The sequence below is a fragment of the Papaver somniferum genome, chromosome 7 (assembly GCF_003573695.1).
Source record: "Papaver somniferum cultivar HN1 chromosome 7, ASM357369v1, whole genome shotgun sequence".
Taxonomy (NCBI): Eukaryota; Viridiplantae; Streptophyta; class Magnoliopsida; order Ranunculales; family Papaveraceae; genus Papaver; species Papaver somniferum.
The window spans coordinates 97,921,829-97,943,943 of NC_039364.1; the positions used below are offsets into that span (position 1 = coordinate 97,921,829).

The window sequence follows — 22,115 nt, forward strand, 5'->3', positions numbered from 1 at the left end:
CGATGAAGCGACCGTAGGATGCTGAGATGATCCAATCTGACGGCTGAAGATGAATGCAAGTATGGATATTGGTAATGGGTTTGGGAGAGGGTTTTGGGCCTTGGGTATGCCAAGCCCATATCTTGTTTAAGAACAATTCTTCCTCTTCAAGCCCACTTCTAGCCTTTTGGTCTTGTGCACAACATTCTTCGCGGCTTCCTTGTGTAATTCCTCCCGGCTTTTCACTATTTTTCTGCTCTTTTCGCTCCGCTATTCATCCAAACTTTATTTATTATCTAAAAATGCAAAATTAGTTAATAAAAATATTTATTCTTGAAAACAAAGAAAATACAGAATATGGGATAAAATGTAGAATTAATGCACAAAAGATGAGTTAAATGCCAAGAAAAATATATAGAAATATGCACTTTTTAGCACTCATCAAATACCCCCAAACCTGAATTTTACTTGTCCTCAAGTAAAACAAAACTAAGGAAATCCTACCTATACCATTGTCGCTGGTCTCTCGAATGCATTTAGCGTATGCACTAAGCCTTTTAAACCACTAAGTGTCCCTAGTGGACGAGTGAAGTCTCGTGAAGGTTTGCTTAGAACGTACCTACAAAGTTCTAGGTCAAAATATAAGCTCAGATTCCATCAAATGTGACATGTGCAAGTCAGTTTAAGCTCACAGCAAAATGGAGATGTCAATCTAGCTATCAAAGACACAATCCTAGCACTGATAACAAAAAAGACATGTGATAAGAGTGTAAAGTGTATCTACACATGTGTCTAGAATGACCTGAAGTTATGACTACTAATCACCAAGAGATAGTTTTTAGGCTAAGAACCGAATTCTAAGCCAAGCTAGCTGTCCGGCTTTACGAGAATTGTGAATGTTCACCCAATGAGTTGGTGATATTTCAGTTTACCCGCGTTATACATCGATGACTGCACCCTCCTTGCTTATTACAAGACTATTTACAACACAAAGATGACTCTTTACATGACTCTTATTTACATTGATTACTCTCTTTTATTTTTGGAACAAGAGAGAATTATTGTCTTTAACATGACAAAACATGGAATAAATACTTGATTTTTTTTTATTTTTTTGATATAAATTTTTTTTTTGGTAAGAAATAACTTTGATCTTTACAACATAGTGACACTTTTGATACATGAACAAAAAGAAAAACATAATTACATGACATTTTGCAAGAGGTGGCCCTTATCGAATGCATCCGGTCAAATTCTATGGTTGCTTTTCTTAACGTATCCTCCAACTTCTATCCCAGCCAACCAAAGAACAAGCTAGTCAAGTCTCATTCAGTATTCTAAAGTGATTGGCAATCTAACTTCCTATCAAACACCTTGAAGATCGAGGCTATACATGTATTGGTAGATCGTGCGCGTGCAAGTTTCTTATCACATGTGAAATGTGCTAGAATCAGGGTGCCTAAATATCTAGACTAAGACTCCTAAAATTTACATATTTGCACAAGAGTCAACATTTCAAGGTAAATGAGCTCCATTTTTATGATTTTTTTTTTTTTTTTTTCAAATTTTTTTTTTTTGGAATTTTTAATTTTTTCAAAAAAAAGGAGTTCTTGTTTTCAATTATGGCATATTATCGTGGTATCTACTCTATACCCCCAAACCTAAACTAAACATTGTCCTCAATGTTTAAAAATATGGAAAGAATTAAAATGCAACATATGGAAAGGGACATGCTGAGTAGAGTAAAAGGAGAGAGAATACCCGATTTCGGCGAAAGCAGAATTAAAACTCCGTTATCCAAGGCAAAACTCCAACATATTCGGAGTCACAATGGATGATCACAAAATATATACAAAAGAAAATTTAACTAACACATTATCTACAAGAAAATTTGGTTTTTAATGGGATTGGACTTTTTGGGAAAAATTTGGTTTTGTCGGGAGACATTTGGTTTTGGCGGGAGACATTTGGAAACTTTTGGTTTTTTTAAAGGGAGCAAAGAGCTTTGTGTTTCTTGGGAATTTTGGAAAAGAAATTTGGTTTTTTATGGGATGAGGAAAAATTTTGGTTTTTAAAGGGAGCAAAGCCTTTTGGTTTTTAATGGGTTAAAGAAAAAACTTTTGGTTTAAATGGGATAAAAGGCCAAGCCCACTGTTGGGTTTTGCGAATCCCAGCTACGTTTTTTTTTTTTTTTTAAAACAGGCCCACTGTTGGTGACTGGTGAGTAAAGCTCACTGTTGGTTTTTGGAATTTTGAAATTTTGGCCCACTTGAACTTTGGTTCAGGCCCACAGTTCAGAAACAAGCCCAGGTAACAATTTGAAATTTGGGCTCTTAAATAGCCAAAGGTCGAGGCCCAACTAGGCTTTGAAAACGTTTGCTGTCTTTGGGTCAAGCCCACAGTGTAAATGTTTAGTTTTCAAATGGATGTTAAGCCCACAGTCCCAGAAATTTAGTTGGGCTTTGGCTAGCTACTAACTAAAATATGAGGCCCAACTGGGCTTTCAAAAGTTCAGTTTTCTTTAATTCAAACAACAAGCCCAAATCAATCTAAAACCACAAGCCCACAAGAAATTAAACAAACAAGCCCACAAGAAATTAATTACAAACCCAACATAAAAATGGAAAAAATTATTACAAGCCCACAAATTAAAAATGGAAGCCCACAGGTTGGGTTCTCTTAATGGGTTTAGGCTTACTTGCTTAAGCACAGCCCAACTGCTCAGTTTGGTTGCAAAAGCCCAGTTGGGCTTTGGATCATCCTAAGCTTTGGCTTCAATACTCAAGGCCCAGTTGGGATTGGCTTATGAATGGCAGCAGCACCACTTCAGGCTTAGCAGCAGGAGAAGCAGCTCAGCAGCAGCCTTGGCAGCAGCAGAGGCTGGCAGCAACAACAGGAAGAGCACCAGAGGCTCAGCACCAGCAGCAGCAAGCGCAGCAGAGAAGCAGCAAGCGCAGCAGAGCAGCACAGCAGTAGTTGGCAACAGCAGCAGCAACAGGCAGCAGCAGCAACACAGTTCAGCAGCACCAGAAGATGGTACCTGGTGAACTCAACAACATTCAAAACAGTAAGTCAAAGCAGTAAATCAAAGATGCAGGAATGCGATATAAAAATGATGTAAATGCAATATGCAAGATATGCAAGTTACAACTAATACTAACAACAGATGCAGTTGGGGATAAGATGCAAGAAAAACTTCAACAACACAGCACCAAGTCCCCGGCAGCCGCGCCAAAAACTTGGTAGGCTTTTAAAGGATGTAAGAAATAAGAGCAAGAGGAAGCCTACATGTTATAACCGCAAGTGCACGGTGTCGGTTGTAGCTTGTGCAAATACGGGTCGAATCCACAGGGACTAGGGTGTGAAAGTTGAAGTTTCCTAAGCTAAAGTTATTTAAACTAGTAACTAAGTGGCAGTGAGATAGTGAACCAAGGAATAACTGTGAAACAATGGCATTGAGCCAAAGGCAGTGAACTAGTGTAGTGAAAAAAGGAAGATGAAAGTAAACAGTTGTGGGAACACTACTAGGGTTTTTAAACAAGACACTCACAGGACATGAAAATACAATTCTAGGTTGAGTTGAAGACCTTGAGCATATATTAGAATGGGAGGAAAATCAGCTTGCTCACTGATATGCCCCTAGTATTGACTGTCTTTTGACAGCACAGTCAATCACAGGCATACCAGAGCAGTGATTACTTCCCATTACTCAAGCAAAACAGGCATCAAGATAACTATCCTAGCAATACATCATTCAACAGTGCACTAGAATGAGACTATCCTAAGAACAAATCATAAGAACAAAACATAACATAAACATGAACATGAGCTTGATATAAATTGTAACAATCACACTCTCAAATTAAATACATGTTGGAGTTCAGAACAGCTAAAATTAACAATGCATTTGAATTGAGAATCATGGAATTGAAAAGATTGATAACCCTCAAAGCTAACAGTTCATGGAAATAACAAAACTAAAAAAAAACTTAAACTATTATACTGATGCTCTGGCTAATCCAGGCATAGCCCATTACAACACCCAAAGACCCCTATTTATGCATACAATGGAAAACCAAAAAAATCCCCAATTAACAGCAAAATTAGGGTTTGTAAAAAAATACAATTAAACCAAAAATTGGTTCACCTAACCTACTGATAACAACCCAATCAACCAACCCATGCTTCAATTAGACGTACAATCATGTTCCCCCAATTATCCCCAATTTAAATTAGGGTTTATAAGAAATAGAAATTAGGTTTACCTAATCACTGCAAACTCTTGATAGCTCTCACCCATGCTTCCTTACTGTCTTCTGATGCTTCCCACGCCTCCAATTGATCTATATCATCAACTAATTTACCAATTTTTCACACGTTAGGGTTTTGAGAAAAACGTGTATAAAAATGGGAAATTAGGTGGCTAGATAGGTTGTAATGATGGTAGTGGAGATGGGTTATGGTGTTTGGTTGATTTGAGAGGAGATGGTGGTGGTTGAGGTGGTGGTTGAGCGGGGCAGGGTAAGGTGGTGTTGTAGAGGGTGAGGGAGAAGATGGAGTCGATGGGGTTTGAGGAAGGGGTTGTTTGTTTTGCGGGTATAGGTATTTGGTTGTTTGGGTGTTGAGCAGACCCATCAAATCTCGATGTTTTGTGAGGGGAATCCGTAGGATGATAGGATGAGGGAAAGATCCAACGATGTGATGTAAATGGATGTGGAGCGACCGTTGGATATGTAATACATCAAAACTGACGGTCCAAGATGGAGTTAGGTGTTGTAGTGTTTGACAGGAGCTTCAGACTTCGATGCACGACGATGAAGCGACCGTAGGATGCTGAGATGATCCAATCTGACGGCTGAAGATGAATGCGGGTATGGATATTGGTAATGGGTTTGGGTGAGGGTTTTGGGCCTTGGGTATGCCAAGCCCATATCTTGTTTAAGAACAATTCTTCCTCTTCAAGCCCACTTCTAGCCTTTTGGTCTTGTGCACAACATTCTTCGCGGCTTCCTTGTGTAATTCCTCCCGGCTTTTCACTACTTTTCTGCTCTTTTCGCTCCGCTATTCATCCAAACTTTATTTATTACCTAAAAATGCAAAATTAGTTAATACAAATATTTATTCTTGAAAACAAAGAAAATACAGAATATGGGATAAAATGTAAAATTAATGCACAAAAGATGAGTTAAATGCCAAGAAAAATATATAGAAATATGCACTTTTTAGCACTTATCACCTGTTTCACCTGGGAATGTAAACAGAAGAAGGCTAGGTTTTCCAGTTGCTTTTGGGATTTATTCAAAAGGGGAAATCATAGAGGTTGCATATCATGCTTTAACAGAAGAGCCTGTTGTGAAGCAAAGAGAAATTATAAAGCATGACAAGTTGAGTTATACTGAAAGGTGGTGGATATCAGTTCTCACTGAAATCGTTGGTAGGTCTTTGCATTTCGATTTTACATCCTTGAGGACAGGGATGCTTAGAAGGAGAAGGTATTGTCATGTAACGATCCTAAGGAGAGGTGCCCCATATCAGATCTCGGGAAGTCGTTATCCTTTTGTGGGTGAAATAGTTGTTAGTAGTAATTAATTATAGATTAGTTAGTTTAATTAATAGTTAATGCCAGTTATTATGGGTGATTGTGATATAACCACCTGAAGTTGTCCTAGCCGTAGATGTTAGGTTAGATAGGAATGGCTTTATAAGCTGAACTTCTGTATTGAGAAACTTATGAAAAAGAGATAAGAAAAAGTGAGTTGTCCTCTCAGGAATGAGGCAGCGAGTTGTTCTCTCAGGAATGAGACAATTTTTGATTTATTGTTTGGGTTTTTATATCAATTTTGTTTATCAGCATAAGTCTAGATCCAATATCGTTGTTGTACATCTCAGTACATAACACTTGTTTCGTAATTGAAAGGAAATCAATAGGCGTTTTGGTCCAATTTTCATTGAAGATATATTGGATCACCAATTCGAACCTAGGTAATAACTTTGGAAGAACCGATCTTGACTTATGTTGAGAGTCTTGGTGGAACCGATCCTTACCTATATTGGGATACTTGGTAGAACCGATCCTATCCATTGTTGGGAGTCATGATAGAACCGATCCCCTCCTATATTTGGAGACTTGGTAGAACCGATATCAACCTATGTTAGGAGTGGTAGAACCGGTCCCAAGAGCAAAACCAAACCTTCATATTCACATATTACTTTAAGGTTTTGCGTGAGTTTGAAATTAGGGTTTGCTAAATAGGAAAGTTCTAGATGTCGACATAATTTGGACATGAGCAAAAATCTTATCTTTTATTGTCCAAATGTATTCCTTGATAGTCAAGGTGATCCCAATCCAAAATATTGAGAATCTTTTAATTATGATTTTTGATTATATGCTTTTGATTTTCCAGCAAACCAAAACATATGTCTTGGAAAGTTATATTAGTTAAGTGCTAAAATAATATTAAATATTTTCTAATGAGAGATTTCGGAATTACAGGTTGGATATTAGTTGGAAATAGGAAAACCGAAATTAGGTATTTATTGCATACCTTGAGAATATTTTCGGTTTTGGAATTTCCTTGTTGCACAAACAACCTTGGTCTATAAATAGTTAAGTTTTAATTTCTTGCAAACTATCTTAAGAGCCATGCAAACTTAATTTTGTTGTTTCTGGTGGAGCCGACTATCCGAAGAGGAAAGTACCCTAATTAGGCAAAATCTCTTACGTCCGCTCGTTTAAAGAATTCCATGGGATCAAGAAGCTTTGTTAGTACCGTTGGTGGGAAACTAGAATTTGCATTGTTATTTTAGTTTTTGATTATTGATTTGATTAACTAACGGTTGTTGAATCTTTGATTGCACCTGGTTTGATTATTCCATGATCCTTGTCTTCTGATATAAGGTCACTCAAACTAGATCAAAAATTTAAAGTTTCTACAGATCTAAGTAATTTGATTTGTAAGATAGATTCATTGATTTGCTAGTGTTAACAGACTCCTTTCTGTGCGACAAATCAATAGAGGAATCAAGTTTCTTTTTGCAGGTTGTGAAAAAGTGGGGGTCTAACAACCTCACCCAATATTTCACTTAGCAATCTGTATGGACTAACCCCAATATACTTTCAAGAGAATCAACTAGATAGTCATAATCAATCTTAAGAAAAGTATATCAAGGAGTTATATCTCAATTTCTTGATTCAATACTTACTCAAGCAAATAGAAATATGCGAGTCTAATTGAATACAAGAGAAATCACTTGAACGGTACCAAAGACCAATGTTCAAGGATCAATCAATTTCAATCAACAACCAAAGGTTGGATTTACCAATTGATCGATACAACGCACAACCTGTGATATTTCAATTATATAACAAAATATAATGCGGAAAAGAAATAACACAGACACCATAAGTTTTGTTGACGAGGAAATCGCAAATGCAGAAAAACCCCGGGGCCTAGTCCAGATTGAACACACACTGTATTAAATCGCTACAGACACTAGCCTACTACAAACTAACTTAGGTCTGAACTGTAGTTGAACCCCAATCAATCTCACACTGATCCAAGGTATAGTTGCACTCCTTAATTCTATGATCCCATCAGGATACTACGCACTTGATTCCCTTAGCTGATATCACCCACAACTAAGAGTTGCTACGACCCAAAGTCAAAGATTTTAATAAACAAATCTGTATCACAAAGAAAAGTCTACAGGAATAGATAAATTTGTCTCCCACATAAATACCTACGAGTTTTGTTCCGTCTTTTGATAAATCAAGGTGAACAGGAACCAATTGATATACTGGACTTATATTCCCGAAGAACAGCCTAGAAATATCAATCACCTCACAATAATCTTAATCGACTAGCGAAACAAGATATTTTGGAATCACAAACGATGAGATAAAGATGTTTGTGACTAATTTTCTATCTTGCCTATCGGAGAAATTAATCTCGAGCCAAATTTCAATTGTACTCAATACGATAGAAACAACAATATCATATCACGTAAATACAGAGAAAATAGTTGGGTCTGGCTTCACAATCCCAATGAAGTCTTGAAGTCGTTAACCTACAGGGTCCCGGTAGAAACCTAATGTTAAAGGAGAATCGACTCTAGCTTATACAACTAGTATCACACAGGAGGTGTGGGGATTATGTTTCCCAGGTTCTAGAATTCTCCTTTATATAGTCTTCAAATCAGGGTTTGCAATCAATGCTACCTTGGTAACAAAGCATTCAATATTTACCGTTAGATGAAAACCTGATTAGATTCAAGATAATATATTTCAACCGTTAGATAGAATCTTAGCTTGTTATACACAAATGAAATGCACGTTTATTTAGGTTTGTGTAACCGTACCTAAACGTGTACACCTAGTTAGTTCAACAATAGTTAACCAATAGTTAGCCATATGAGCACTTTCATATCAACCTTATTCATCTTCACCATAACTAGTTAAAATGACTCATATGAACTAGTTAGAGAGTTGTTCAATTTCTTAGATCTCATAGAAGTATATAAGACACAATCGAAACAAAAACGATTTTGATTCACTCGAATCGATTCATGAACATTATAGCCACGGTTTGCAAATATGCATTCCTTACTTTATATAAGTCTTAGTTCACGAATAAACCGTTTTTAGAAAATAACCCACTCAAGTATGCATACGGTACGCATACTTAAGTACCGTGATTGAGTTTGTTTTCAGTTCACAAACTCCAGCAGAAATTTACGGGATGTGAACTTCCGGCAGTACGCGTACGGGTACGCGGACTTAGCTTCCGGACATCCTGAACCAGTAAAGTACGCATACTTTAGTTCAAGGATTTTGGACTTGCACAAGTATGAGTTCACATACAATGTTTATATCCATTCAAGGTTATATATTCTAAACTCTCATTTCAATCATTGAAACATTCTTAGAGTATGTTAAAAGAGGTTATTCACACACTATTTTTCATCAAAACGATTTTCAATATATTGAAATAATCAAGATGACTTTCGTCACTTGTAAAGATGAACTTGGCCAAAGAGAAAGCTTACACACACATATTTCGAGAAATAGATAAGCGAGATAAACTCAGCTCGAAATAGAAAATGTGTATAATCGAAGTATATATAGCAATACGACTTTTGTCTCAAGATAGGAGATAGAGTAGATAAACTTTTGAGTGATAGATAAGTCCAATTCTCCACATACCTTTTAGTCGATGAAGTTCCACCAGTTTCTTGAGTAGTTCTTCGTCTTTGCATGATGAACGTCGTGGATTCTAGAGCTCAACTACACTTTCTATCCTAGTCTGAGACTTAGCTATAAGTAGACTAGAAATCAAGACTTATAGTTTTGGCAACTAAACTTGACAAACAAGCTTGAGATAGAAACGCTTGCGAGTTCGACCGGGCAGTGCTCTGACATGTTGTTACTTTGAAGATTGAAGACTTTGAAGATTTGAAGACTTTATTCTTGTGTTTTGATCTTGGTGTGACTTTCTGTGACTTGATTTTCCGGGATTAAAAGGTTGTTTATTTCGATAAGCACAAGCATTTTGAGTACTACAAGTTGTTTGTGATTTTATCATAAATCTTGTAATCAAGATTATTTCGGTAGTCATTGTCTTGTTTGATTTCGTAACCTAGGATCTTCGGATCTGGTAACATTTCTTAAAAGAGAAGATCCGTGCTTTTATCATATATTTCAATATTGTGATTGGAAAGTGAGTTTGGTTACCAAATAGTTTTGATCCTCTACTGTTTGGAATATGATCCAAAGGAATTTTGTCGTGCCAGTTGAAAGATTGGTAGCAGAAGTTTTGTCAAATATTAAGAAGACCTACTAGATCTTGTCCCAAACGAGAACATTTGTTCTGCTAGGATATCTAGTATTCTAACGTCTATTGAGAACCTTGGTTCTGCTAGATGTTATCAAAACAAGAATATTTCCAAAGCTGAGTAACTATGAATTTATATTACTTGGTATCGTCTGCACGAAGTTGCAGGTTTACTTTTTGTAGCGTCTTAGTTCATTGAGTATTCAAAACTGGACTACGTCCCGTGGGTTTTCAACAAGATTGTAGTTTTACTTGTTATCAAAATTATGGTGTGTGCTTTACTTTATTTATGCATTATAATTGTCTTTATATTATAAATAAAGTAAATGCACTTGTACGTTAATTAGACACTTGATATTGATCTTATAGTGATTTTGTCTTGTACCGTAACTATTATCAAGTGAACATCTTGTTGTTGTATTCTCTCGATCTTGTATCCATAGACGATCACACGAGTGAATATCTTGTTGTTGTATTGCATCTATCTTGTATCCATAGACGATCACACAAGGTGTATTATGATTCACCACTTGGCTTTGATTTCTCACATTGTTAGGCCAGTCCAGACTAACCCTGTTTCAAGTGGACTCCGTGTTGAAATATTCCTTTATTGATTGTTTCTTAAAGAGGTTTATACACGGCGGATCTTGAATAGGTTGTGAACTTGTGATCAAATGAAAATATTGTGGTGTACTTGGGTACCATCGTCATTTCAGCAATATTTCCGGAGGACGAATCACATATCCATACTATTCATTCTAGAGATAGAGCAGCTAATTGGAAGCCACCTGAAGACTATTAGATCAAATTGAATATAAATATTTCATTCGAAAAAATCAAGTAAGGATGGGAAGTTATAGCTAGGGATTCCGAATTAACTTTAAAGGATGTGGAACTAATTCTCACGAAGTGCTGAAACCTATCGAAGCCGAAACAAGGGATGTTCTTTTAGTAGCTGATTTTTCAGTTGTAGCTGGCCTGCAAAGAGTAATAATTGAAAGTAATCATAATGACCTCTCCCTCCACTAATACTGTCCCCACTTAGCCACTGCGGATATCGGCAGTGTGGGGTTCTCAACATGCGTCGCTGCGGTCATCCAGCAGCGGGATATTCTTTTAGCAGCTGATTTTGCAGTGGTAGCAGGCCTGCAAAGAATAATAATAGAAAGTGTTTGTAATGAACGGGTCATCCACCGATACTATCCGGATTTAGCCACTGCGAATATCCGGCAGTGTGGGGTTTTCAACAGACGTTGTTGCGGTCATCTAGCAGTAACTTCCCGGGAGATCGCCCATCCTTGGATTACTCCTGCCCGATCACGCTTAACTGCAGAGTTTTACGCCAACTTTAGAGCCAATTGTGTTGAAAAGGCATTGGTATAATATAGACGTTCCTTGCCTCTTGTGAGACCAGTATCTGGAATAACGGCCCAGCATACTCTCCCACCCGAGCACAACCCGTCCCTAGTTGTATCCAACTAATACCCATATTGTTCTCACTTACCCACTACGGTTATCTACCAGTGTGAGATTTTTAACGGCACTACTGCGGTCATCCAGCATCAGCTTCCCGAGAGGTCACCCATCCTGTGACTACTCCCGGTCGATCCCGCTTAACTGGGGAGTTTTTTCCCTACAACTCAATCAAATGTACTTATTAGGCCTCGGTGTTAGGAAATGACAAATTATATTACATTCGACCATCCACTGCCGAATATCGGGGTATTACATTACCACCGCCTTAAATTGGAGCTGTCCTCGGCTCTGGAATATATATACAAGCCCAGATCTCCTTCATTCCCTGCCCCTGATAAGACAAGCACCTGGACCAATCCCGTCCAGCGTACTTTCCCAGCCTTGACAGGTGATCCGTCGTCGGCATCCAAAAAAATTTCTCAGTTAAGCGTGCTTGGTCGGGAGTAGTCATAGGATGGATGACCTATTGGGAAGCTGCTGCTGGATGACCAAAGTAATGCCGTTAAAAATCCCACACTGCTGGATAACCGTAATGAGTAAGTGAAAACAATATCGGTGTTAGTTAGGATACGACTAGGTACGGTTCGCTTGTGCTCGAGTGGGAGGGTATGCTGGGCCGTTATGCCAGATACTGGTCTCACAAGAAGCAAGAAATGACTACATTATACCGAGGCCTTTTCAGCACAATTGACTCTAGAGTTGGCAGAAAACGCTGCAGTTAAGCGTGCTTGGGAAGGAATAATCCTAGGATGGGTGACCTCCCGGGAAGTTGTTGCTGGATGACTGCAGCGACGCCCCTTGAAAACTCCACAGTGCCGTATATCCACAGTGGCTAAGTGGGGACAATATCGATGGAGGGACGGGTCATTACAAATTGTATCAGAGCGGACGACGGGACACCTGCCGAAGGTGGGAAAGTACGCTGGACAGGATTGATCTAGATGCTTATCTCATGAGGGACAGGGAACGTCGGAGATCTGGGCTTGTATATATATTCCGGAGATGATGAAGGCTTCAATTTAAGGTGGTGGTATTGTAATACCCCGATATTCGGCAGTGGGTGGTCGAATGAAATATAAGTAATGGTTTGTCCTTTCCTAACACCGGGGCCTGATGAGTACACTTGATTGAGTTGTGGGAAAAAAACTTCTCAGTTAAGCGTACTCTGCCGGGGATAGAAGCTGCTGGTGGGTGACCTCTAGGGAAGCTGTTGGTGGGTGACCTCTCAGAAAGCTGCTGCCGGATGACCGTAGTGGGTAAGTGGGAATAATATCAGTGTTAGTTGGGATACAACTAGGGACGGTTCACTTGTGCTCGGGTGGGAGAGTATGCTGGGCCGTTATGCCAGATACTGGTCTGACAAGAGGCAAGGAACGTCTACATTATACTGATGACTTTTCAGCACAATTGGCTCCAGAGGAAAAAACTCTGCAGTTAAGCATGCTCGGGCGGGAGTAATCCAGGGATGGGCGACCTCTCTTGAAGCTGTTACCGGAGAACCGCAGAGTTGCCTATTGAAAACCTCACACTTCCGGATAATCGCAGTGGGCTAAGTGGGGACAGTATTGATGGAGGAACTGGTCATTACAATGATGCCGGACAGGTGGCCAAAATGTTGATAGGAGAATTTTTTTTTTTGTTTGTTTGAAGATTCCCCGAATTCTCCTTAAGTGCTCGTTTCTGTTTTTGCTATTTAGTTTCCTTTTTTTTTCCTTGTAGCAATTTTTTTTTTCCTTTTTTTTTTTGGAAATTTCATCGATCCACAAGATCCTCACTATCCATTGGGGTTGCCATAAAACGTCCACAAAATTGGGTGCTACTTGAATCCTATGAATGGCTGCTCATTACATGTTGCTTACGCAGAGCTTCTGGTACTCCTAGCGCACGATATCAACTACTTTTTTTAGCTTAAGAAACCGACTGCATCCATTTTTTCCCTCTTTCTGATCAATTGGCGGTAAAAAAAACTCAACCGTCTCTAAAGAAACCGAAAATGGGTGTTCATGGTCTGTGGGAATTACTCGCTCCTGTTGGTCGTCGGGTCTCTGTTGAAACTTTATCAGGGAAAAGACTTGCAATTGGTAACTCTTCTCAAAACCCTAAAAGCCTTAATTTCTTTCCAATTTCTCGCATTCTGATTTAATTTTTGTGTACTTTAAATAGATGCAAGTATATGGATGGTTCAATTTATGAAAGCAATGAGAGATGAGAAAGGTGAAATGGTTAGGAACGCTCACATTTTAGGGTTTTTTCGTCGAATTTGTAAGCTATTATTTCTTCGTACCAAACCTGTATTTGTCTTTGATGGTGGTACTCCCGCTCTTAAGCTTCGTACTGTTACTGCTCGTCGACGTCAGCGCGAGAATGCACAAGCTAAAATTCGTAAAACCGCTGAGAAGTTGCTACTCAATCATGTCAGTATCGGTTCTTTCTTTAATCATTCCTAGTTTATTGACTGAGCTCTCATTTCACTTTTGTTGAGAGTTTTGCTAAGGGGCATGCTCATTTTGTGCATGCATCCCATGTTGATGCGCTATACACCGTTGGTGAGCAACTTGTTCGGGCGATTGCCTGGCATCTGCGATGAATAGTGCGTGTCCTATGTGGACTTCGTGTGTCAATCGTGCGAACATTCTAACATTTTCTTTTTTTGTAATAATGATCAACATGTTATCGTTTTTCTTATATTTTCTACTCCGTCTATATATTGGTTGTTTTAAGTTAAAGATTCCGTGGTTGTAATGTTGTTGCAGCTTAAGACAATGAGATTACAAGAATTGGCTGAGGGTTTAAAGATTCAGAGACAAAATAATGATATTAAAGGGAAAAATGTTGTAGTGGAAAATAGTGAAGTGCTAGATGTAAGATTGAAAGGAAACGAAAAGGTCAACAAGGGTTATGATCAGAAAGAGCTAGATGAATTGTAAGCTTCCTAAGGAACTGTGGTTCTCTGAATTTCCTATATGGTGGTTTAAAGTATGTTTTAACGAATGAATTTAGGTTGGCAGCTTCGATTGCGGCCGAGGAAGATGGGAGTTTAACGACAAATTTGTCGGCATCTGTTAGTGGTGTTGCTATTGATGAAGAGGACGACGAGGATGAGGAAATGATACTTGTAAGTGTTCTTTGTTTTAAAGATTTCTTCTACGTATCAAAACTTTTACTTTTCTATTCTTGCAATGTGAAAGAAAACTTCAGGGAATTCGCTAGTTGTATTTGGAACTTATGCATTCCTTTTCAAGTAACATGAGGTTAATGAACTTACTGGTATCACGGGTAGTATCTTACGGTATCCGATATCAAGTTAATTTTGAGACGGCAAAAGAAACTATAATGGTGATCATTCGGTGCGGCATGTTATTCATAAGATTCATTTTAATGGCATCTGCTTGTAAGAGCTAAGGTTCCCTGCAAGCTTGTCGTGCCCTTGTGACTGCTCCAGAACTTTTTTGTATTGTTTTGTTTTGCTTTGGTCTATAAACTAGTATATTACGGTACATTAGTATATAAATATCTTATATTTGTCAAAAGTTTGTGTTTAAAAAGAATAATTATAACTGATCTTGCAGCCAACAATGCATGGCAAAGTTGATCCATCAGTTCTGGCGTCTCTGCCTCCCTCTCTTCAACTTGATCTTCTTGTTCAGGCAAGTGTTCTGATATCGATGACCATGTTATTTCTTTTACTTTTCTCCTTAACCTGACATGTGCCGTCTTTCAATTGTATATTGAATAATGATAGTAGTGCTTGTTTACAGATGAGAGAAGGGTTGATGGCTGAAAATAGGCAGAAATATCAGAAAGTAAAGAAGGTAGAATTTCTGCTTCACCCGTATTCATTAACTGAAAATTTTATATTGCTGGGTGTCTGCGATCCTCCTCAGAAATTTGTAATATGACTAAAGATAACATCAGTCAAATAATGTGCTCTGCTGTTCTGCTCTACTATTTGAGTTTATCTCATCAGGGTTAGAATCTAAACTCTTTCAAACTGTTGACTGGTTGTTCTTTACATCTAGGCCCCTGCAAAGTTTTCTGAGCTGCAAATACAGTCATATCTTAAGACTGTTGCTTTTCGTCGAGAGATAGATGAGGTGCAGAAAGCTGCTGCTGGAAGGGGAGTTGGTGGGGTGCAGACTTCGCGGATAGCTTCTGAAGCAAATAGAGAATTTATATTCTCGTCATCATTTACTGGGGACAAAGAGTAAGGGTGATTCCATGAATTGGTATTTACATGCTTTATCCTTTAGTCTCTAATCAGCAGAGAACTGAATGACATTTTGTTTTTGTTTTCCTCTGATGGGCAAAAACTTCTGTCGAGAGACAATTCTAGTTTTATTAATCTAATGTTACAGCAAGTATGGCTGGCTTCATGAATTAAACAGTATGTTTGTGTGCAATAAACCTGTTTTCTTAACATATTCTTTCCTTTTCTTTTATTGATACTGTAGAATTCTAGTTTTACATGTACCCTTGTTGGCCTATGTTGTTTACTAGTTGCTTGACTTAAACCAACCAGAACACTTGCAAGTGCTGGAGTCAAGAGACATGGAGGTGTGGAAGGTCAGCCAGTAAGGAAGAATTCAGTCGCTTCAGATTTAACGAATCATGTTTCCGCTATTACAGAAAAAAGATCAGCTACAGCTTCTGAAGAGAACGTGCTTGGAAGTAATTTTGATGATGGTGTGGAAGGATACCTTGATGAAAGGGGGCGCCTCCGGGTAAGTAGGGTAAGAGCCATGGGCATCCGTATGACTCGAGATCTGCAGCGAAATTTGGATCTGATGAAGGAAATTGAGCAGGATAAGATGAAAGATCAAAACTCTTCAAACCTAGAGGCTTTCTTTAGTGAGAGAGTAGATGGAATCCCCAATTTTGGTGAAAATAACCATCTCCGTGAAACCTCAGATGAAATGTGTAATGTTGATGGAACTGATGATAGTTTGGTAATTCAAGGGAGGAACCTGAAAAAAGATGAGCAGTCTATTCTTGAAAGTGGACCATCATTTGAAATATCTTTCATTGAAGATGAAAATAAGTGTGAAGATAGAGACTACGAGGATGTCGATGATGATCTATTTGCTCAGTTAGTAGCAGGAAATTCAGTCTTGGTATCTGCGGCTGAAAATGCTTCTACGGTAGATCCTTCCCATGCTTCTGTTTTACACTGCATCTGGAAGGGAAATGTTGACGAAGAAAAAGGTGATATTTATGGCAAAGATTCTATGGCGGAAACTGGACCATCTTTAGCCAAGGGAAACAGTGACGAAAGTGATGTGGATTGGGAAGAAGGGGATTTGGATGTCCCTACTGATGCTTATCCATCTCCATCTAAACCTGATACTGTTGTTGTTTCAAGAGGTTCTCTGGAAGAAGATGCTAATATCGAGGAAGCAATAAGGCGTAGTCTTGAGGACTTCACCCCAAAAAAGTCTACTATGACATCAACTGAAATTAAAATTTCCAAAATATCAGAAGAAATGATAAATGAAGGTATGGGCGGTGGATTCCCCTTTGCACTTTCTAATCCTGAAAAAGACAGCATTGAGCCTCTTGGTTTGCTTAGAGAAAATGATCCTCTGCAACGTCAAATATCATTGCAGGAAGATGGACACGAGAATCTAGATCAGATAGGTGAAAAAAATGCTTCGCAGATCAATGACTCTCTACCGAAGCAATCAGACTTATGCACAGATCTTAGCATTGAGACTGATGACAAGGAATCACTGATTGATAAATTGGGTGAAAGAGACCTTGTTTCTAGTCTTAAAGATTCAAGTGAAACACTCAGTGATAGTAAGAGCATTTACATAGAAGCACCACACACAAATCTGGCTCCAGGAGAACGTGCAACGCCTAATATAATCACTGATCAATTCTTGGATGCTTTTGAAGAGTCTGGGGGGACTGCTGGATTCAAAGGTGTAGTTGGAACTTCTGAGCTTAGTTCTCATGTTTCATCTGCAATGATGCATGATGCATGTGATGCTATGCTTGTTGGTGATCACCAAAAAGATTCTGAAGTTGTTTCAACATGTCATTTAGATGAGACAGCTGCAAATGCCAATACTAATGAGGTGAAACCAGTTGCACACAGTGATGACCTTGAGCAAAATGTGGTCGTAGAAAAGTTTCTCGAGCCTACAGTTGAGAACTCTATGATTCATGACAATCTCGAGGTTCATATGGAGGTAGACAGGGTTAGCTTAGATGAAGAAATGCTTATTTTAAGAGACGAGCGTATCAATTTAGGCGAGGAGCAGAGGAAGCTTGAGCGCAATGCAGCGTCTGTTAGCAGTGAAATGTTTGCCGAATGCCAGGTTATTTTTTAACTTCTTGTGGGGAACATTTATCTTTTGTCTTATATACAAAGAATATACCATTTGGCATTATGTCAATTACGTTACTGAACAAGTTGTTTGTTATCTTTCGAAAGCTTGATTTGCGTGTCAACTGTAAAAGCTTAGCAGTCGTGGTTACACTGCTTGTATATATCATTTTGCGGCATTAAACTCACTTGTTGTGATTATGTTCCTCTCTGTCCTTATGTGTTTTGGACTGTCTTTATCAGATTTTTGTTCTGTTTTAAGGATCTTTGGCTGGTAATTCTGGTGAGCCACTATTGAATATGTTGGAGATCTTAGAGCTAGGCTACTGGAAGCCAATCCTAGTGGCTCCTGGTGCTTGGTTTGCGTTGAATTAATCAGGCTTTTTCAAGATATCAAAACTGTCATTGTTTAGAGAACTTGTCACATACTATGTTTTCCTCAACTTAAGCTACCTTAATATACCTACTTCTGCTTGGTGATTTTACAGGAACTGCTGCAAATGTTTGGTTTACCTTATATTATTGCACCTATGGAAGCAGAGGCTCAGTGCGCACACATGGAATTATCTGGTCTTGTGGATGGTGTTGTCACTGATGACTCGGATGTGTTCTTGTTTGGGGCAAGAAGTGTGTACAAAAATATATTCGATGATCGCAAATATGTTGAAACTTACTTTATGAAGGTATGTTTTTTACCAGCTGCATTTTCTTTCTTTTCTTATTTTCAATTATATTTGACTAGGTTGCAGAAGTTATGTAATAGTGACTCTTTGTAGTTATATATCAGGTCTATTGAGGGTTAGTGCTGAATTTAGAAACAAGATTGGCCGCTATTATTATGGCTCGTGTTGTTCTTTTCTATTGCAGCTTGGTATATCGAGTTTCGTCCTCACTGTTTCAGGATTTTAACTTTTCTGCTTGTGACTCGCTCGGTACCAGATTTGTTAGATATGTGAAAACCTTCGCTTCTATCAGTATGAGCTTCTTTTTTCTCATGGTCACTGATATTGCAGGACATTGAGACTGAGCTCGGATTAACTAGGGATCAACTGATTCGGATGGCATTGCTTCTTGGGAGTGATTACACAGAAGGTATTAGGTAAACTTCTGAGTAGGTTTTGTATCCCAATGATTAGGTGATGTATTATCCATATTTTTCACTAGGCTGAACTGATAATCAGGCACTACTAAGTAGGTAGATTGTAAGATTTGCCAAATTATGTTTCAACACGTCATGGATATCCGAAAACTTCCACCTATTTATCACATGGGTTATTTGTTTTGTAATTAAGCTTCAGAGAGATGACTATATTCCATTTTCTTTTATTTTTTTCTCTTTTTCGAAGTGGAATTGGTATTGTCAATGCTATTGAAGTTGCACATGCATTTCCTGAGGAAGACGGCCTCCAACAATTCAGGGAGTGGCTTGAATCCCCTGACCCTACCATTCTAGGAAACCTTAATACTCAAAGTGGATCTAATTTGAAGAAAAGAGGGTCTAAGATCAGTAGAAATGAAGTGGAGGCTGGCATTGATAGAAGAAATTCTACGGACAACATCCCCAAACTAAAGCAGACCTTCATGGACAAACATGTAAGTTTTCTCTTCTTTTGTCTATTATTGGCTTGTTATGAATGAATAAGTTCCTTCTGCTGAGCCATATTATCATCTTGTGTGCTGGGTACAGAGAAATGTGAGCAAAAATTGGCATATACCTGCATCTTTTCCAAGTGAAACAGTCATTTCTGCATATATCTCTCCACAAGTGGACAAATCAACCGAACCCTTTTCATGGGGAAAGCCAGATCTTTTTGTTCTTCGCAAGTGAGTTAACTTTCTACTGTTAATATCATCAGACAGTCACATTTCGTTATATAACTGTCAATGTCATTAGAAATGATTTCCCAAGTATTAAATAGCAAAATCCCATAATGCCGCACAATTTTGTCAATTGAAATGTCTCAACTTAACCAATGATTTTTAAAAATCACTAGGAGAAGTAATTAATTAAAGAAGTGCATCTTCGCCTGACATTATGGCCAAAACTATTTTGTTACAGATTGTGTTGGGAAAAGTTAGGATGGAATAACCAGAAGGCTGATGATTTGTTAGTACCCGTTTTAAAGGAGTACAATAAGCATGAGGTAAGGTTGACGATTTCTACTTGGAAGTGATCCATTTGTTAATGCATATGGAGTGATCATCTTAAATCTTCTGTTTCGTGAGATATTTCGTTTATGCGTCGGATGCAGACTCAGCTGCGATTAGAGGCATTTTACACATTCAACGAAAGATTTGCAAAAATACGTAGCAAGAGAATAAAAAAAGCTGTGAAAGGAATATCAGGTAACCGATCTTCTGAGTTGATAGAGGAACTTCAGCCAGAAGCTCCGGAAGCTGGTAACAGTGTTCCTGGAACTAAAACGAAGAGTGCAGAAAAATCAAACTCAAAGAAATCGAGAAAAAGAAACGAGATTGAACCTATGCCATCTGTGGTTGAGAATTTTGATACACCCATTTCAAATGTGAGTAGAGATAGTACCAAGAAAGAATCTAGTGGAAATGCAAGAGGAAGAGGGAGGGGAAGAGGGAGGGGAAGAGGGAGAGGGAAAGGGAGGGGAAAAGAAGTTCATGTATCTGAATCATCTGATACCAGCATCAGTAATGAGGATGATGAAGTGGAAATGCGAGTTGAAATAGCAGAAAAATCTTCAGAAGTGCGAAGAGTAAGTTCTCAGATAAGTTAATTTATATTTTTACGGAGTAAATCACATATTGGCATCTGTTATTTGTATAAACTGTGATTTCCCTCTGGGAGTGAAGTTGGTTTCGTTTTGACATGATCTGTTCTCTAGCCTATTGAAAGGTCATGAATAGGTGATCAGACCTGTCAGATACATAGCAGTCTTAGGTGGAACTGCATGTAGGAGGCCACTTCCATTAACCAAGTCAGCTGGTTTTGACTGTCTTATATTTTGTGTTGGAAGCTTAATTTTTCTTTTTGCTTTTCATAGGAAATGAACTACTAATGATGTTACTAGGAACTAATATCTGAGATTTCTTTCTTTGTCTTTTCCAATTGCAAATTGTGCAGTCAAAACGACCAAGAAAGGGCGTGATCTACACAGGGAATGATGTGGAAGCCGAAGACTTGAGTGATTCATCAAACTTAGAGAGAGTAAGAACTGACAAGGATGGCACAGTCAATCAAGAAGTATCTCGTGATAAGGGTTTGTTTGACAAGAATATTTCGTATGGTCTTAAAGAGGTGGAAAGCTCATTCATAGAAGATGATGGCGATTTATCCAGAGACTCCCGTGGAATGGGAGGGGGGTTTTGCACAGAAGAAGGTGATCCTGAAAATGAATTGATTATGAACCTGGCAATAGATTCTGGCCTTGGAAGTAACATTCCCTTTGTCGAGGACGCATCCTCTAAAGACTACCTCAAAATGGGTGGTGGCTTCTGTATGGATGAAGACGAGAAAGGAACTAGCAAATCGATCTCTAGCCCAACTATAGATGTTCCAGATGAAGATAGAGGTATGAGAAAATTGGATGCTTGTGTGAATACAAATAATGACAAAGATGATGGAAAGGAGACAAATGTAGTGAGTATACCATCCATGGAAGAAGCTGTTACAACCGATCAGGAGTCGGCTTCAACAGGTCTAAAAGCTATGCCTTTCTTGAAAAGGAAGCGGAAGAAGATTTGAAATCCTCAAAAAATCTGAGAAAGAAAGGGCTGAATGATGCATCTACTCTTGTACCTACTAATTAGTTTGTTTGTTTTATACTCGTGTGGACAGTTTTTGTTTGAGAAATTAAAAGATCTAACTGAATGTATATTTTAGGTCTATCAAACCAAACAAAGGCAACAGTAACAAACAAGCTGCAATGACAAATTACAGATCTCAATCAAATGGTAGGGACTAGGGAATACACGTCTTTTTCAGATCCTTGGCAGTTTAGCAGGAAAAATCGACCAACATTTTTTTTCTTACTTTTTTTTTTCCGAAGTGCCAAGGAAAAGAGGAAGTAGCAGACCATTAAAGAGGAGATCTCGAACCAAGGTGAAGCAACAAAACTAAGGGTTTTGTTCAAGTTTATATTGTGTTTAAGGAGACAGTTTTAACGGGGAAGAAACCAAAAATAGAGGAGATGGAGAATCAGTAGTGTATTTTTCTTATTCACCGTCTTTTCTCTTTAAGTACATAAGATAAAGAAGAGAGGGGAAGTAGCGTAGTTGTTACATGTGTTGGTAGTAGTTGAAAAAGTACACCATGTGTCAACCATGTAGATACAAGTACATGCACCACGCCACTTCAAGTCAGACACTTATATTACTACAACACTCCTCATCGGATGACCACCATTAGAAACTCATTGCTTTGTCAAAACCTTGTCATAAAATTTTTTCGAGCCACAAACTGGTCGAAGGAGAAAGACGATGTTTGAGCTTCTGGAAGGGTGGCTGTCAATGGGTACTCGTTACCCGGAACC

The 22,115-nt window shown here is 38.5% G+C and overlaps 1 protein-coding gene across 2 annotated transcripts; it reads left to right on the forward strand.

The window, feature by feature from the left end:
• Positions 1-13,193: 13,193 nt before the first annotated feature.
• On the forward strand, positions 13,194-21,567 carry LOC113297935 (DNA repair protein UVH3-like). Of its 2 annotated transcripts, XM_026546547.1 has the most exons (15): positions 13,194-13,366; positions 13,449-13,699; positions 14,039-14,208; positions 14,286-14,400; positions 14,855-14,932; positions 15,044-15,097; positions 15,305-15,489; positions 15,805-17,605; positions 18,102-18,296; positions 18,627-18,712; positions 18,960-19,206; positions 19,301-19,437; positions 19,673-19,757; positions 19,866-20,339; positions 20,708-21,567. In XM_026546547.1, the coding sequence occupies exons 1-15, from the start codon at positions 13,279-13,281 to the stop codon at positions 21,326-21,328; spliced, it is 4,587 nt and encodes a 1,528-aa protein (XP_026402332.1). In that variant the 5' UTR covers positions 13,194-13,278; the 3' UTR covers positions 21,329-21,567. The 2 variants fall into 2 exon arrangements, with proteins under 2 accessions (XP_026402332.1, XP_026402333.1); XM_026546548.1 differs by lacking the exons at positions 13,194-13,366; positions 13,449-13,699 and having other exon boundaries at positions 14,075-14,208; positions 14,294-14,400.
• The last annotated feature ends 548 nt before the right edge of the window (positions 21,568-22,115 follow it).